Here is an 18,827-nt window from a genome sequence, read left to right on the forward strand (position 1 = left end):
CTATATAGGGTAGAAGCCTGGTGCATGGGTGGGGGCCGGCTGGTTTGCCCTGAAGGGTGTCCTGGATCAGGGTGGGGGTCCCCACTGGGGTGCCTGGCCAGCCTGAATGAGGGGATGATGGCTGTTTGCAGCTGATCACACACCTTTCAGGGTGGGGGTCCCCACTGGGGTGCCTGGCCAGTCTGGGGGAGGGGCTGAGGGCTGTTTTCCGGCTGGCAGGTGACTGAAGCTCCCAACTGCTCCTTTTTTTCTTTTTTTTAATTCTGGGCCAGCTTTAGCTCTATCTCCAGCTCTGAGGCCTCTGCTGCTGAAAGCAGGTATCTGGTTTGTTTGTGTTCTATAATCGAAACACTGTCTCAACTCCAGCTTTGAGATCTCGGCTCACTGAAAGCAGGTTTCTGGGGTTTTGTTTAGCTTCTATATTTGTAACTATGTTTCAAACTGCAAGCTCAGAGGCCGGCAAGGCAGGCGAGGAACGTTGGTTTCCTCTGTCACTGAAGCAAGCAAGCCTCATGTTAGTTTCAAGCTGCCAGGCTGCCGGCCGCCATCTTGGCTGGCAGTTAATTTGCATATCTCGTTGATTAGTCAATGGGAAGGGTAGCGGACATATGCTAATTACCATGTTTCTCTTTTATTAGATAGGATATTCCTTTTACTACCCTCGAGTATAATGGGATTTTCTATTTACTTGGTACACAGCATCTTTCATTTCCTTGACAGGCTTACCCAAAAGTAGGCTTTGGAATTACTCTATCAGACAGCTGATTGCCCAAATCAAGCAAAATCTATAACTTGGCAAAACCCTAAATGCAAATGTAAACTATTTTTATAGCTTACATTGCTTCCTAGTGTCTCTGTTTTTCACAGGACAGTGTTCAGCAGAGAATCTGAGCAAGCTGGCTCCTGCTTCCGTGAAGTTCTGTGGAGATGTGCTCTCATTTTGATTGGCTTTTAAGCTGTTTTTTTAAGTCCATTTTTATGCCAGAGCAAGTGTTAATTGGGAGACTTAGAATTAAGGTAACAAGCGTCTGCAGTGGGGACTGAAACAGAGGAGAATGGATTTGGGCTGGAGAAGACACTGACAATCACACCCACCTGTCCTTTTGTTTTCTTTAGAGTTCTGTCGAGGAAGAACCTGAAAGCACAAAACAAGGCCTGGAGATGAAAATATTAAATGAAACAGTTCCAACAGGTATTCTTCTAACTTACATTTTGAACTTTATTGGGATTTTCCTGCTTACAAAAGAAAGGCAGGGTCATTGTAAATCCAGATGTTGCAGAAATACATTTAAAGTGAAAATTCTTCACAATCCCTCTTCTGAACTAACCAATGTTAACAATTCTTTTTATTTGTGCTTGCTTCCTCTCCTCTCTCTTTCTCTCTCTCTCTGTATTTAAAAAAAAAATAGTTTTATTGAATTCAGCATGGAAGGGAGAGGAAGAGAGAGACAGAAACATCAATGATGAGAGAGAATCATTGATCAGCTGCCTCCTGTATGCCCCCTACTGGGGATCGAGCCTGCAACCCCAGACGTGCCCTTGACTGGAATTGAACCTAGGACCCTTCAGTCCACAGGCTGATGTTCTATCCACTGATCCAAACCAGCTAGGGCTCTCTTGATTTTTAATAAAATCATGGGATCATATCATACAAATATTTTTTTTCCAACCTAACAGTATTTGTAATGCTAAATCACATTCTCTCTCTCTCTCTCTCTCTCTCTCTCTCTCTCTCTCTCTCTCTCTCTCTCTCTATATATATATATATATATATATATATATAGAACACAATACAGATGCTATTTAAATGAATAATATTTAACATTATTCTAAGTCAGAACTCATTGGTAACCTTATCTTTTTTAGTAGCACTATAATTCCATCCAATAATGGAACATTATTTAAATCGTTATTGATAGATAGTAAGGTTTTTTTTTTTCTTTTTTTAAAATAAACCTTTGTTGTTCAGATTATTACAGTTGTTCCTCTTCCCCCCCCCATAGCTCCCCTCCACCCAGTTCCCACCCCACCCCCTGCCCTTACCCCCCCCACTGTCCTCATCCATAGGTGTATAATTTTTGTCCAGTCTCTTCCCACACCCCCCACACCCCTTTCCCCCGCCAAGAATTGTTAGTCCACTACCTTTCTATGTCCCTGATTCTATTATATTCCCCAGTTTACTCTGTTCATCAGATTTTTTATTCACTTGATTTTTAGATTCACTTGTTGATAGATATGTATTTGTTGTTCATAATTTGTATCTTTACCTTTTTCTTCTTCCTCTTCTTAAAGGATACCTTTCAGCATTTCATATACTACTGGTTTAGTGGTGATAAGCTCCTTTAGCTTTTTCTTATCAGTGAAGCTCTTTATCTGACCTTCAATTCTGAATGATAGCTTTTCTGGATAAAGTAATCTTGGTTGTAGGTTCTTGGCATTCATCACTTTGAATATTTCTTGCCACTCCCTTCTGGCCTGCAAAGTTTCTGTTGAGAAATCAGCTGATAGTCGTATGAGTACTCCCTTGTAGGTAACTGTTTTTCTCTTGCTGCTTTTAAGATTCTCTCTTTGTCTTTTGCTCTTGGCATTTTAATTATGATGTGTCTTGGTGTGGTCCTCTTTGGATTCCTCTTGTTTGGGGTTCTCTGCACTTCCTGGACTTGTAAGTCTATTTCTTTCACCAGGTAGGGGAAGTTTTCTGTTATTATTTCTTCAAATAGGTTTTCAATATCTTGTTCTCTCTCTTCTTCTGGCACCCCCATAATTCGGATGTTGGTACGCTTGAAGTTGTCCCAGAGGCTCCTTACACTATCTTCATATTTTTGGATTCTTTTTGCTTTTCTGGTTGGGTATTTTTTCTTCTTCGTATTTAAAATCTTTGACTTGATTCTTTGGATCCTCTAGTCTGCTGTTGGATCTCTGTATATTATTCTTTATCTCAGTCGGTGTATGCTTAATTTCTAGTTGGTCCTTTTTCATATCCTTGAGGGTCTCACTAAATTTATCGGCGGTTTCCATAAAATTCTTGAAAAACCTTATAACCGTGGTTTTCAACTCTATATCCAGTAGTTTCTTTTCCTCCATTTCTGTCATTTGTGACCTGTTTCTTTGTCTATGTATTTTTTTGTGCTTCCTTGTGTTGGTAGAGTGGTTTTCTGTGCTAGGTGTCCTATAGGGCCCAATGGCTCAGCCTCCCCAATTACCTGAGGTGGACACTTTTGGTGCACCCCTTTGTGGGCTGTGTGCACAGTCTTGTTTTAGTTATGCCTTGATTGTTGTAGGATCACTGGGAGGAATTGACGTCCAGGCCAATTGGCTGTGAGAATCAGCTGTGTCTACAGTGGGAGAACTTCTGTGCTGGAGACACCCCTCTGGGGCAAGACTTGCTTCAGTGGGGCTTTGGTGCTCACTGAGTCTGCCCCCTGAGTGTGTCCCTTATGGATCTGAGAAGTTGTAATCTGGATGGTCCCAATCTGACTACTGGGTACACGGGCTCTTGGATCTCTAAGGAGGTGCTAATTTAGCCTCTGCCTGAGGCTACCCAGCAGGAGCTACGGAGAGATCTGCAGATTCCTCTTCCTTGTTTGGGGTTTGGAGGTGCCCAGATCAGGCCCAGCTGTGAAGCAGTGCAAGCTGCTGTGGGGCCTTGAGCCTTCTTTTGGATGTTCTGTGTCTCTCTGACCCAGCTGCAGTTTGTTAGGTAATTTTAGATCTCAGAGGGCCAGGTTATTCATATGCAAAAGCCTCTGCTCACAGCTAGGGTGGGGCGGGGTCTCAGGGAATCAACAGGGTGGAGCAAACAGCTATGGCTGATCCTCAGTCCTACCCTAAGAGGCCCCGCGTCTCAGTGTCCTGGTAATCACTGCAAGCACCTCTGAGAGAAAGCTGCCCTTGACCAATGCCAGACAGTCCAGTTTCTCCCCGTATGAGTCTGGGTCCCCAGAGACTCACCCGGAACTGGAGTTCAGAGCAGTCAGGAGCATGTGTCTCCCTCCTGATTGAAAAAGACAACTGCATCCTCTGTTGCCAGCCCTTTCCGCGTGCATGCCTCCGTACCTCTGCACTTTACTTCCGCACCTCCTCTGAGTCTCAGTGTGTTTTTCTCTTTCCTTCTAGTTGTAGAATTTCCACTCAGCCAGCCTTCCTGTGGTTCTGGATGATGTCCATTTTGTCTTTTAGTTGTATTTTTGAAGTGGCTGTGCGAGGCAGCAATTTCCAGTGTTTACCTATGCCACCATCTTGGTTTCTCCCCGACAGTAAGGTTATTTCTAATATTTTAAAATTGTAAACAATGTTGCAATGAACATTCACAAGTACACATATACACTCAGAGATTTATCAACACTTTTGTATTCAATCTTACCTGGCAAATAGCAATTGGATATACTTTAAAAGTGTCAAAATGATGGTGATATATCATTTGCAATCTTTTAGTTTGATATTTTATTACATTTTTTACATTAACTTTATTATTATGCTGCTTTCCCAGGAACTTCTAAAGAATCTATTTTCTATATATTTATTAGCATATTTTTAATAACAGTCTTCTTTTCTACTTCTTTACTTTTTTCATCACACTTTTATTTATGCAGTCACCTAAGTTTATATTTTGTAATTTTCTATAACCCTTACGAGGTAGTTTTCTTATTAAAAATGATACTATAGTCAATTCATAACCTCTGTCAATAATACCAAGGTTTTCTACATGATGATACACAATTAATATATCATAAATGTCTAAATTTGGACACAGTATTCTTTTTTTACTTTCTTTTCAGGTAAATGGGTTATTAATTAGACATAATTGAACATTAATTAAAATCTACATTTTATTAACTGTACACAAGGAAAAAAATGAAATTGCTAAACTGGATTTCCTTTGAATATTTCCATTAATTTTCAGTGCCTGATCTCCATAGGTTAAATTCAATGCCATCTCAGTATGCTTCCTATTATGGGAGAGGAAAATAGTAGTGATATATAGATAAGGCTAACAGTTCCTGAGTTTTTACCAGGTCAGACAGCAGTTCTGAACTCTTTACATGTATGAACTCATACCACCCCCAAATTCTATGATACTACTATTATATCCATTTTGTAGAAGAAGGAACTGAAATGTTAATTAGTATATATTGCATAAGGGTGGGACCTGTAAGTGGACTGATTTCCCTTTCTTACTCATTACAGTGTTGAAAGAATTTTAGTGAAAGGCAGGAATGGTCGTAGTGATATGTGACACCAGATATTCCCCTGTTTGTGCATTGAGCATTATGAAATCATAGAATTTTCCCATAAAATTTCTGAACACAAAGATTATCCAATCCAGTTTCTTCACTTTCAAGCCTCCATCCCTGTTTTCCTATGAGCTGGACCTATTTTTGTTGAAAAAAAAATTAGCTTTAATTTTGTAAATGCACCAAAATTAATTTTTTTTAATGATTTTGCTTCCCCCCAGATATTTAGCACCATAAGGTCCAATATTAAGACATTAATTAAGCAGTTATCAAATTTTATATTAAGCCATTTTTTTGACCTTTTAGAATAAAAGGTAGCAGAATATGCTGCCCTCAAATATACCACTTTGGCATAAGGATTATTTTGAGCTGGAAGTAACTGAAAAGCTTTAGATGAAAGAAAAGCTCCCTACCCCTCTGCTATTTGCCTAAAAGTTGGATATAAATTTTCAAAGTATCGCTACTTTCCTCACGACTAGGAAGGACAAAACTTAGTTCTCAGAGATAACTTTAGACCCCATCAGGAGAGGGCACCAGAGGAATCTGCACAACTAACTATAAACTAGCCTTTATCTCTACCCTCAGAAACCTCCAACTGCTTTCCTTTGCCCTGTCATTTTTCCACAACTTTACCATTCTTTGTTGAAAATGCGGTATAAAGCTGGAGTTCTATGCCACCTCTTTGAATTACTCCACTTCTCCCTGGGGCTATCCCATGTATACACGAGGCACTCCTTTTAATCAACTTGTGTTTTTCTCTTATTAATCTTTTTCTATGGAGGTCTCAGCCAAGAACTCACAAGGGTAGAGGGAAAATTGTTTCCGCTTCCCTAAGATATACTTTTAAAGTTTTTCTGTTAGTAACATGTGCTTATTATATACAAAATTCTAACATGTGAGCATATAAAATATGAATGTAGCCCTCCCCTGCATCCTACCATTACACAGGCCCATTTCCACTGGTCAGCTTTGTGAACAATTTTGAGTTAATCGCTTTTTGAAAAGTGTTAGTAGCTAAGTAAAAACTTCATGTGCCAGTGCTAGATATTTTTTGATTTCCCTCCTAAAAATATACAAAAATGTTATGATCTATTTAGAAACGGAATTAACCTGGTTGATTTTAGCACAGCTGTTGCTGCTGGAGAATGCTCCTGAGAGGCTACGTGCATTTGAAGACGATGAGGTTGACATATGCCAGTTCTCAACTCTGGGTGGAGTGTACCACTTGGATATTCTGGAGCTGCCCCCACAGTGTAAACAAATGAAGGGCTGGATGATTATGGAAGTAGGTTGATTCTTAAAACTTATGAGTAAAATAATTTCTCACACTTTTACTTTATATCAACGGCTCTAACACATAATGAATTTTAACTCTATTAAGCAAGCACAAAGGAAAATGTAATTTTATAAAATTTGAATCAGTATTAACAGGAAGGAATCTAAAATAATGTGGATTTTAGTCCAGCTGGTGTGGCTCACTGGTTGAGCACCGACCCATGAACAGGAGGTCATGGTTAGATTCCCAGGCAGGGCACACACCCAGATTGCTGGCTGGATCCCCAGTAGGGGTTGTGCAGGAGGCAGCTCATTGATGACATTTCTTTCTCATCAATGATTCTCTTTCTCTATCCCTCTTCCTTCCTCTCTCTCTAAAAATCAATTTAAAAAAACATAGAATAATATGGACTTTAAAATGAGAAATCATGCATGTTAATTGTAAACCTGTGACATTATGATTACACTAGAGGCCCAGCTCACGAAATCGTGCGGGTAGGGTCCCTAGGGCCTAGCCTCCTGTGATCAGGGCCATCTTCTGCCCATTCGCCAGTCCCCAGGCTGAACGCCGCCTCTGCTGCTGGGCTGCCAGGCCATTGGGATCACCAGCTCATCCCTGGCTGCTCAGGGGCTCAGGCCTGTGGGAAAGCAGGCCCCGGCGACTTCACCTCCATGCACCTGTGCCGACCGCTGATGGAACACGCTGCCTGCTCCGGCCGCTCATGTGGGCGCCCGCCGCTGCTGCTGCTTGAGGCGCTGATGGAAGCTGCAGGGCATGCCGCGACCTACCTGCCCCGCGTGAGCAGCCCCGATCGGGCAGCGCATTCCATCAGTGGCTGGCCCGGCCCACGCGCATGGAGGTAAAGTCACTGGCGCCTGCTTTCCCGGAGGCCTGAGCCCCTGAGCATCCAGGGATGAGCTGGTGATCCCAACGGCCTGACAGCCAGCCCAGTCCTCCTGCCACCCACCTGGGTTCTCCTGTTCACCATCGCTGATCCATCGGAGCCTGCAGGCCGGGGGCAGGGACCAAGAGGTTAGCCATTCAGCCCACTCGCCAGTCCCCAGTCCCGCCCTGCCCCGCTCGTGGGCCTGCGAAAGGGGAAGGGAGGGACCGAGAGGTGCTCAATGCCACCGCATGGTGACCGGTTGTTTGGTCGTCACAGTCGTCACGGACACTGACTTTTTATATATAGATTGTGCCAATTTGGCCTTAATAATGATAGTCTGTTTCAGAGGCTGGAAAATTGTTTCTGTAAAGGGACAGATGGTAAATATTTGCAGCCTTGTGGCTATCCCAGCTCTGGTGCAACTCCTCAGATCTACCATTGCGGTGCTAGAACAGCCATATGTACAGGAATGGGCATGGTTGTGTTCTCGTTAAGCTTTATTTACAAACACTGGTGGTGGGCCAGGCTTTCCAGGGACCATCATTTGTGGATTCTGGTCTAGATAAGTGGTTCCCTACATGTGGTCCCTGGACCGGAAGCGTCAGCATCATCTGGGAATTTGCTAGATATGCAGATTCCTGGGCCCCACCTCAATCTTAATGAATCAGAAATTCTGGAGGCGAGGCTCAGCAGTCTGTATTGTAGCAAAACACAACTAAAGCACCGGTCTGGATGCTTGCTATACAAAATGCAGCCCATTGGTCAGCAGCATCCACACCTGGGAACTTGTTATAAATGCATAATTTCGGGCTTCACCTCAGATCTACTGAAGCTACATTTTAACAAGACCCTCAGGTGATTCATGTACACATCAAAGTTGAGAAGCACAGATCCTGGTAATGCCAGTGCTCCCCCAAACTAATTTTCATGCAGGGACCACACTTGGAGTGGTAAGGATACTGACTATAGCAGCTGTGAGATCATCTATCGAGGACTTTCTCACTCTTGGTTTAGTAGGTAGTAGCATTTGCACTAGTACTGAATTGGTTTCACTTTACCTCACTGTCTGTGTCCCAAATATACCCAGTCCTGTTGTCATAGCCCTCCCCGCCCTGCTGTCCTTTTCCCTTTCCCTCTCCGTCTCCTCTAACACGTCATATTACATAGATTGCCAGGCACCTCTCACCTACATTTTTAGGTTGTTGGTGCATCCTTGTATTAGAGCAGTATTTCTCAGCTTCCCCCCCCCCCCATATCACCTCTCTTGTAAACATTTTTTCCTAGTCACCTCCCCATCATGGACTTTAATACCACAGATAGACTGCATATCTCTGTGTGTGCTGTATGCATATCTGTGCTTTATACATAAAAGAATAAGATTTTTTTCACGCTCCCCCCAAACTAATTTTCACCCTAATGGGGATGATATTGTCACTCCTTTCCCCTTCTCCCTAAAATGAGAATATTTTTATTAGAGCACATCTGGGGGAGAAAATCTGGTCGATAGCCACTTTGAAGAATCTATTTGAATCAATGTTCCCTATCTCAGGGACACTTGAAGGATAGTGGGGAGTCCAAAAACAGACATTCTTTTGGTGACTCTTTATCCATAGGAAGGTCTCAGCCTGATCTGGGGTTTTCAGGATTCACCCAAAGATCTTTGTGAGAATGTCCCGAGACCACCCGTCTGCACTCTCCATTTGAGCACAGGGTAGCCTGCCTCATACCTGTTTTCCTCTCCTGCAACAAAGAGGCCTTCCTACTTTTTTCCAATAATCTTTTTAAAAAATATATGTTTTTATTGATTTTTAGAGACATACTAGTAAGAAGGGAGAGGGAGGAGAGCACGAGAAACATCTATTGGTTGTCTCCTGTACGCACCCCCACTGGGGATCGAACTCCCAACCTGCTATGTGTCCTGACCAGAATCAAATCAGCGACCTTTGGGTACATGGGAAAGACACTCAACCAACTAGGCTACACAGGCCAGGACTTTATTTCAAATATCTTTTCAATAATCTCCCCCTCCTCCACAATTTTCCCCCATCCATTTTCTCTTTCTCTGTTTTGTAACATTGTTAGTCTTTCCCCTTCCCTCGATCTTTCTCTACATCTAGATAAGTTAAATTTAGATAGTGGATGGATCGCCTTTATCCCAGAGAAATCTGTTGGTTTCATTGACTTACTTTTTTCTCCCAGCTTTATTGAGATAAAATTAACATGCAAGTTTAAGATGAACAATGTGATGAGTTTTACTTTCATCCATTCATTTCTATACTTGTTATTCTGCTTATACTTTTTTTCTCTCTTCACCTACACAGCCTAGCAAGGGTATTGGAACATGGTATCTGGGGTCCCATAGCTCTGTTTTTGAGTTCTGATGCCTCCTTGAAGTAATTTTGTAATTATTGGCAAATTACTTGATTTATGGAAATCCCACTTACCTACTTTTTTTTATAAAAATTTTTTAAATTATATTTTACATTCAATATTATTTTGTATTAGTTTCAGGTATACAGCATAACGGCTAGACCGTCATTTACTCTGTTATTATTATTTTTAATTTAAATTCTTTATTGTTTAAAGTATCACATATGTCTCCATTTTCCCTCATTGACCTCTCCCTGGTCTCTCCCACCCCCCAGTACATACTGTTTGTGTCCATGGGTTATGCTTATATGCATAAATACAAGTCTTTTGGTTGATCTCTTACCCCCTCAAACCCCACCTTCTTTCTGAGGTTTGATGTAGATCGTCACATACTTTAGAAAGTGTTCCCCAGCTGGCACCATACATAGTTATTACGTAGGTAATTAAGTTTACATCCCCATGACTATTTTGTAACTGCCAATCTATACTTCTCATTTGCTTTACCCTTTTCACCCTGTCACCTGCTTTGTTAAACATATGCCTGTAGGATTGCTTGCAATAAAATGCAAAGTCCCAGCCTAGAACCTGGCCCATAAATGGGTTCTGTAATTACATTCAAATTTAGTGCTTTCCCCCTTAATCATTATCTTTTCATTTTGTTATAACATTTTGTTAGTCAATCTATAGTTGGGACCAAACTTTAGTACTTATGAAAAATAACTACATAGCTTATTCAGCAATATTTACATCTTTAGCTATAACACCAGTCAGCTTCTAACTTGATGTTGTTTCGGTCATTTTTACAAGATACTCAAAGATGGATTACAGAAATTTGTTTATCCTCCAGCAACTACAGAAGACTTAGAAACAGAAAACGTTTTCCCACCCATAGAGGTCATGCTTGAGGTTCATGAGAACGTGATCTTTTTTGAGAATCCCATGGTGGCAAGGTGGGATGCTGAAGGTACACCAGCTTTGATAATTATGTAATTAAAAGAGGTATGCTAAACAATCAGAAATAGAGAGAGAAATGCATTCTTTCCTCTGGGAGTGTTCAAAGTTGTAGGAGAGGCATATAGAGAAAAACGTCACAACATGATGCAGTGGTGTGCTATCAGAGATGGAAGTGCTGTAGAGCAGAATGGTGACCAAGTCAGTCTGGAAGGTTAAGGATGAAATATTGAACAGGTTCTCAAGAGACTAAGAGAGCATTCTCCTATGAGACTTTGCATGGGCATATCTCTTCATTTCTATTAGGCATATAGCTAGGAGTGGAATTGCTGAGTTGAATGGTAAATTTATGTTAACTTTTTAAGAAACTGCCAAATTGATTTTTCAAAGTAGCTGTACCATTTTACATGCCTGCTAGCAATACGAGTTTTCCCATTTCTCCACATCCTTGACAATGTTTGCTGTTATGTATTTTTTATTATAACCATTGTAGTGGGTATGAAGTGGTATCTTGTGGTTTTAATTTGTATTTTCCTAATGACCAATAATATTGAGCATTTTTAAAATGTATCTATTATCCTTGAATATATCTTCTTTGGTGAAATGTTTATTCAAATCTTTTACCCATTTTTAAACTGGGTTGTGTTTTATTATTAAGTTGTAAGACACACAAAAGACCACCTTTTATATGAAAAGTCCAGAAAAGGCAAATCTTTAGAGACAGGAAGTATCTTAATAGTTGCCTGGAGCTGGAAGGTGGGAATGGGAATGAACTATAAATGGACACAGGGAACTTATCAGGAGGATAATAATATGCTAAAAACTGGATTGTGGTGATGGTTGCAAAACTGGGTCAATTTATTAAAATAATTTAATCGTGTGCTTAAGACAGGTAAATGCCAAAGCTGTTTAAAAAAGATGAAAAGGGGTTCTGTACCAAGAAAGAGCACTGTAGGGAGAAAGAACTGCACGTGCAGAGGCACACAGGTGCATGAGGTTGTTAGGGAAGGAAAAAAGCGGTGGCTGAAACAAGGTGTGTGAGAAGTGGTAAGGGACGAAGCCAGAACTGTGAGCCAAAGCTTCATTTGAAGGTCTTGCATACCAAGCTTGACCTTGTAGATAGGAAGAAAATCCCAGCAAGGTCGGTTTTTTGTTGAGGTTCTATTCTAAATGTAAAAGAGACCTTTATATATATTGCAGTTATTTGGGTTTCATTCAACATATTTTTATATAGGAAAAGAGGAAACTAATGTCATTTGCTTTAATCTAAAAGGTAAACATTGGAAAACTGATGGCATCAGTAATGTAGTTTATAAATCAGAAGAAAGAATTATAACACTCAGCCTGGACACTTTGGGCCCTGTTACCTTGATTCAAGATGCTCATATTAACATGCCATACCAGTCATGGGAACTAAGACCACTCGATGAGAATAAAGTACTTTTGACTGTGACGACAGTATTTGCTGAGATTCAAATACAAATTAAGGTAAATCATTGTTATAGCAAGTCATATCCAAGAGGTAAGCCTCATTGATGACTATAAGAGAGTATGTGAAAGCAATCGCTCACTGGTCATTTACATACAGAAATGTCTTTTATTTTAAGAAACTTTATTTTCCATCAACCTTATTTCCACTTTCTGTCTAAAAGTCTGTGTAAGAATAGCTAAGACCATTGAGTGGTTGTTTCTACCCACTCAGTGGCCTAAGTAGTGAGGGCTGCAGCCCAATCTTCAGTAGGGAACTGCTGCTGAAATGTCTTTTATAAATATGTTTAATATATACTTTGAGCTATAATTTCTAAACAAAATATTAATTAGATAGGAAATAACATGTAAAAATCGAGGCACAAATTTATACCCTAAAGTTACTAGGAATATGCCAATTAATGAAGGTACAAGCCTGGTTGCAGTATGATTTTCAGAGTTTTTGACCCCCTCCTGAGAGGTGTCCGATCTTTATCACCAAGCCATTTGAAACCCCCTTTGTGAGATTTCTCTCTCAAGGAGCCTGTATTACTTGTCACTCATAAATTAGCCTGGAATCTAGAGACAAACAGTAGATTAGTGGTTGCCTGAGGCTGAAGGTGGGAATGGGGATTAACTACATTGGCATGAGGGATGAGAGGAGGATGGAAGTGTTCTGAAACTGATTTATGGTGATCGTTGCACCACTCAGTAAAGCTTTAAAAAAATCACTGTATTATGCATTTGAAATGGGTGAATTTATGATATGTAAAGTATACCTCACTAAACTTGTTTTAAGAAAGAGAGAGCCTGAAATTCTTAAGAATGTGGCCGGAAGACTGGATTTAATCCATCTTTGCTTTTGAAAGCCGATGAGATGTGTGAATTTTGTACACCTTCAGACTTCCAGTTTAAACTTTGCAAACTTCAAAACTGTAAAGTAATTTTGCATTATGTTAAATCTTATGTGTAAAAAATTATCCTTAAAACTTGTAGCATGATTGTTGCCAAATAGCTATTATAATTCAACAGGAACATATGTAGTATTCTTAGATCACAACTTACAAAAGAGGAGATCTGAAAGATCTTTTAGTTCAGTCCCTTTATTGTTCAGATAAAGCGCTGAAAGGTAACATGGAGACTTCGTGGCAGAGCTTTGAGGTTGGTCCTAAGACATACCTGCCCTGCACTCCTTTTAATATACACTGAGTGGCCAGATTATTATGACCACCCCATCAGTACTTCCAAAAATACTGAATATTGAAAACTTCCTAAGCAAATACTCTCAAGGTTTTATTATTATTATTATTTGCATAACTAATTCACTTCATTGTACTGATGGGGTGGTCATAATAATCTGGCCACTCAGTGTAGAATGAGATAGGGTTAAAAAAAAATGGTATAAAGAACCCAAAGGCTAGAACTGGAATGATAATGAAGTAAGAATTCCTTTAACTTGTATGAAAGCTTTTTTTTTTTTTTTTCTCATTGATACTAGGAAGGCCTCTGCATGTTAGCTTCAGTAAACATGGGTGACAAAAAGCCTCTCTCTATTTTGGAAGGAAAATGGATGACTCCTATTTATTTCATTATTACTTTGCAAGAAGCTGGATTGAATATCTTCCCTACTGAATACTCTCATTTTTATGTTGCTACAACCTGTAAGGTAAGCATGAATCTTTCCAAACTTAATGTGATGGACATTTCAAATGCTAGCAAGTATTAAATTGTATATAAATCTTAAAGTACTTCATGGGTTTTCTATATTCATTTATATAAGATTATAGTTAGAAAGGAAGGAATAAATGGCAAGACCAGAAATTCAGAGTTCTCTCAAGTTTAATAATCTTCCCCCAAAAAGTAAGCCTTTAGTATGATCTTCACTTGACAAAAGGAGGACACCCACAACTGGTCGGTGTTAGTGCAAGGGTAGTCAGAGCCACGTCACATTCCATATATGTTCTTGCTTCTTCCAGACTGGATATATCTAAGCCTTCTTAAAAGAGTAAATGACTGAGCAGTTTCCCAAACAGGATAAGTCAGATGAAATCATACACACATACAGACGACTGGTACACAACCCACTTCCTCCCGTGTCTTGGCAGAGGCTCCCTGTAGACATATACAAAACACAGCCTGCTTTGTGTTACTGGTAAGGCTTTAGCTAAATGAGATCCTTCCTTATGAAACCGTGAGCTCTTTGAGGATGGGAACTGTCTTTTGATCAATTTTGATGGATTCTTCCAGCACCTTGCATATTCCTAGAATACAGTAGATGCTTAGTAATATTTGACATATGAATGAAGACAAATTCTCTTCTAATCATGAGAGGTGTTTGGGGCAGAAGAAGTCAATTCTCAAGAACAAGTTGATAATATACCAGAAAAATGACAATATAGGTAGACATTCATGTAGCATCTGAAAATAATTATATCAAGAGTATGTACACGTGTGTGTGTGTGTGTGTGTGTGTGTGTGTGTGTGTGTGTGTGTGGCGGGGGTGGAGGGGGGAGAACCACCTTGGTTTTAGTAACTCAAATTGCCAGTTACTCTGCAAATGCTGAATGTAGTGTAGTCTTCATTTATTCAGAATATTCAAAAATTTCTTTTTCTGACCACCTATATCAGTGGTTCTCAACCTTCTGGTCCTTTAAATACAGTTCCTCATGTTGTGACCCAACCATAAAATTATTTTCATTGCTACTTCATAACTGTAATGTTGCTACTGTTATGATTTGTAATGTAAATATCTGATATGCAGGATGGTCTTAGGCGACCCCTGTGAAAGGGTCGTTCGACCACCAAAGGGGTCGCAACCCACAGGTTGAGAACCACTGACCTATATTCTAGTATTCTAGGCATGTTTTAGACGCTTAAGGATACATTAGTGATTTTTTTAAAAAAAGTTTCTGACCTTGTGGAGCTTACATTCTAGTAGAAGGAGACAAAAATAAGCAATAAGCATAAAAAATGATTTCATGTCAAAGGTAGATAAGTGCTGCGGGTAAAAGAAAAGGTAGATCATGAGCACTGGGGTTAGTGCTGTGTACAGTGTCAATAGGGCATCGGGGGCTCAGGGAGAAGGAAAAATTTGAGTAGAACAGGAAGGTGGGGAGTTTAACCAAGTGGATATCTCAGAAAGCAGCTTCCAGGCTGAGTGGCCTAGAGCAGTGGTCGGCAAACTCATTAGAACCAAATATCAACAGTACAACGATTGAAATTTCTTTTGAGAGCCGAAGTTTTTAAACTTAAACTATATAGGTAGGTACATTGTTATTAACTTAATTAGGGTACTCCTAAGCTGGCCTTTGCTAAAAATGTCCTCAATCTGATTGAGGTACATTCCCTGAGGTCGACCTCTTCCAACTCTTCCATCCACACTTGTTTTGTATACTTGTTTCGTCTATCTCCTTTCATTCATCCTCTCTATATGTCCGAACTGCCGGGAGCCGGTCCATGCTTGCTGTTTCAAGGGACCTGGCATATATGGCATACTGTTCTTAATATGTTTGCTCACCTTCTTGGCACTATGTGTTTTAACCAAGGTCTCTGAGAAAGGTTGTTTCCCCAGGTAGGGATTTTCCCCTGAAGTTAGGGAGGGAATAAAACCTCTTAACTAAGTGCCAGGTGGGTAATTAATCACTTTAACTACGAACAATCATGCTTAAGCTACATAATCTTTACTCCCTGGAATGGAGATAAGAAACGCCCTAACCTTTGTAATAGAGATTGATAGGATTGAATCAACTGGTATAAATACAGATGTAATAAGACAGCAAGAGACAGAACTTAGAACACAGAACTTAGAATACAGAGCTTAGAACACAGAACTTAAACACAGAACTTAGAACACAGAACTCAGAACACAGAACTTGGAACACAGAACTTAGAACACAGAACTTAGAACACAGAACTTAGAACATAGAACTTAGAACACAGAACTTAGAATACGGAACCAAGAGAGACAGAACTTAGAACACAGAACCTACTCAGAACCTAGAGACAGAAGAACTTCGCTGGAGAGAACATGGCAAAAAGATCCTGGACTGAACCTGACTACAGAAATTGGCAAGAGAAACTGACTAGAACCTGGTGACTGAACCTGGCTGGAGAACCTGGACAGAACCTGGCTGGAGAACCTAGCAAGGGAACATGGCTACAGAACCTGGCTGGAGAACCTGGAGAACCTGGTGAACTTCACTGGAGATCCTGACAAGAGAACCCGGCTATGATGATCACCTGAACGCTGCCTCTGTGTCATTCCTTCTTCGCCAATTCCGTCCACACCTACGGGGAACCCCTGGACCTGCTGGGGCTGGACCCTGGCATCTGGCGCCTGAACAGGGACCCCTAGGTAAGCGCCCTGCATTCGGGACGGATAGGACTCCACCGTCGGAAGAGGGTGGATAGTCTTCGCTGACTCCGTCCACACCTTTGGGAACCCCTGGAACAGGATTCCCCTAGGTAAGCCCCCCGCTTGAAAACTCCCACACTCGGGACGGATAGGACTCCCCCAGGGTGCTACAGACCCCCCTATAGAGGATAAATAGGGTAAGAAGGTGGATAGTACAGAACTTAGATTGAGAAGATGTGCCATACTGAGTACAAAGAAAGAAGACTCTGTATTGATCTTTAGATTAAGAAGATGTGCCATACTGAGTCTAAAGAAATAAGACTCTGTATTGATCTTTTAACACATATGCTTGCTAGCAGAGGAATTAAGGTTACTCCCAGTCAGACAAAACTTTTTATACAAGAAGTATGTCCATGCTTTTCTGAGGAAGGAAAGGTAAATGTAAAGGCATGGGAGGAGGTTGGCCCAAGGAGCCTTATCCTTAACCCCACTGCAGCCTTTCCACCCCGGGAAAGTGCAGGATTGGCAAGCTCTCCCTGGGGTGATAGATCAGGACTCAGGTAATAGCGGAAAGCGCCAATCCTACTCTTAAAATGGATACAAGAGAGCATTTCGGGGTTTTCTTTTTAATGCCTGCTTTTAAAAAATAAAAAAGGGGGAATTTGCCAGGAGCCGGTCCATGCTTGCTGTTTCAAGGGACCTGGCATATATGGCATACTGTTCTTAATATGTTTGCTCACCTTCTTGGCACTATGTGTTTTAACCAAGGTCTCTGAGAAAGGTTGTTTCCCCAGGTAGGGATTTTCCCCTGAAGTTAGGGAGGGAATAAAACCTCTTAACTAAGTGCCAGGTGGGTAATTAATCACTTTAACTACGAACAATCATGCTTAAGCTACATAATCTTTACTCCCTGGAATGGAGATAAGAAACACCCTAACCTTTGTAATAGAGATTGATAGGATTGAATCAACTGGTATAAATACAGATGTAATAAGACAGCAAGAGACAGAACTTAGAACACAGAACTTAGAATACAGAACTTAGAACTCAGAACTTAGAATGCAGAACTCAGAACACAGAACGAAGAAGACAGAACTCAGAAGAAGGAACCTACACAGACAGAAGAACTTCGCTGGAGAGAACATGGCAAAAGATCCTGCACTGAACCTGACTACAGAAATTGGCAAGAGAACCTGACTAGAACCTGGTGACTGAACCTGGCTGGAGAACCTGGACAGAACCTGGCTGGAGAATCTAGCAAGGTAACATGGCTACAAAACCTGGCTGGAGAACCTAGCAAGAGAACATGGACACAGACCCAGGCAGGAGATCCTAAGCAGAACCTCTCTGGAGATCCAGACCAGAACTTGGCTGGAGATCCTGGCTAGCCTGCTGATCAACTGAACGCTGTCTCCATGTCATTCCTTCTTCGCCGACTCCGTCCACACCTTTGGGGACCCCTGGACCTGCTGGGGTTGGACCCCGGCACCGAACCATCTCAACATACCTTTCTCAATCCTCAACACTACATCTTCTTTCACTCCACAGCGTTCCCTAAAATTAACTTAATAAACTTTACTTAAAGTTTTAAGTCTTAGTTAAACTATAGGTACATTGAATAAAACTTGATATCATACTTAATAACGATATTATTTATTGATAAAATTAAATTCCTTACAATTTACCTTACAATATCCATAAAATTAAATCATGACAATGACTGACAAACACTAATATGAACAATGGCCTTGCATCTCCTTGGAAAGTTTGGGTAAGTCAGGTTTGTATGTTGTTTTTAATTTTAGTCACGATTCCAGGTTCTCATCAATAAGACGACTCCTCAATTTACTCTTGATAAGGTTCATGCTTGAAAATGATTTTTCGTATAAATATGTAGACCCGTATAAGGAAAGAACAGCAAACACTAGTTTTTTCAGTTGATTATATGAGTCAGGAATACTATTCTAGGTGTTAAAAATCAACATATCTTCCTTCTACAGGTCTTTCAAAGCAGACCACTTGTGCTGTGAACTAAGTTCACATTTGTTTTTCTCCAATATTTCTATATCAGCACAAAGACGTTCAAATTTCGAGCTCCACAGTTCTTTGTTTCTTAAATCCAGCAATTACATTTCAAAGTTGCCAATGTCAATATTAAAGGGAGAAAAATGTTTCATTTTATAATAATAAAGCCACCAACACAAAATAATTACAATTCTTAAATTGATGACAAAAATACCTGTAGGATTTGCAGCTGGTTGGAAAAATACAGGTAACTTTATGCTTCGA

The 18,827-nt window shown here is 40.6% G+C and overlaps 1 protein-coding gene across 2 annotated transcripts in view; it reads left to right on the top strand.

Moving 5' to 3' along the window:
* The window catches only part of CFAP94 (cilia and flagella associated protein 94), a 56,717-nt gene that overhangs the window by 36,129 nt on the left and 1,761 nt on the right, over nt 1-18,827 (top strand). For both annotated transcript variants that reach the window (XM_036299222.1, XM_036299223.1), the window contains 5 exons: nt 1,117-1,192; nt 6,359-6,519; nt 10,574-10,730; nt 11,991-12,205; nt 13,683-13,850. In XM_036299222.1, the coding sequence (XP_036155115.1) occupies nt 1,117-1,192; nt 6,359-6,519; nt 10,574-10,730; nt 11,991-12,205; nt 13,683-13,850 (777 nt within the window). The remainder of the gene's footprint in view (nt 1-1,116; nt 1,193-6,358; nt 6,520-10,573; nt 10,731-11,990; nt 12,206-13,682; nt 13,851-18,827) is intronic.

Source organism: Myotis myotis, unplaced genomic scaffold, assembly GCF_014108235.1.
Source record: "Myotis myotis isolate mMyoMyo1 unplaced genomic scaffold, mMyoMyo1.p scaffold_m19_p_3, whole genome shotgun sequence".
Taxonomy (NCBI): Eukaryota; Metazoa; Chordata; class Mammalia; order Chiroptera; family Vespertilionidae; genus Myotis; species Myotis myotis.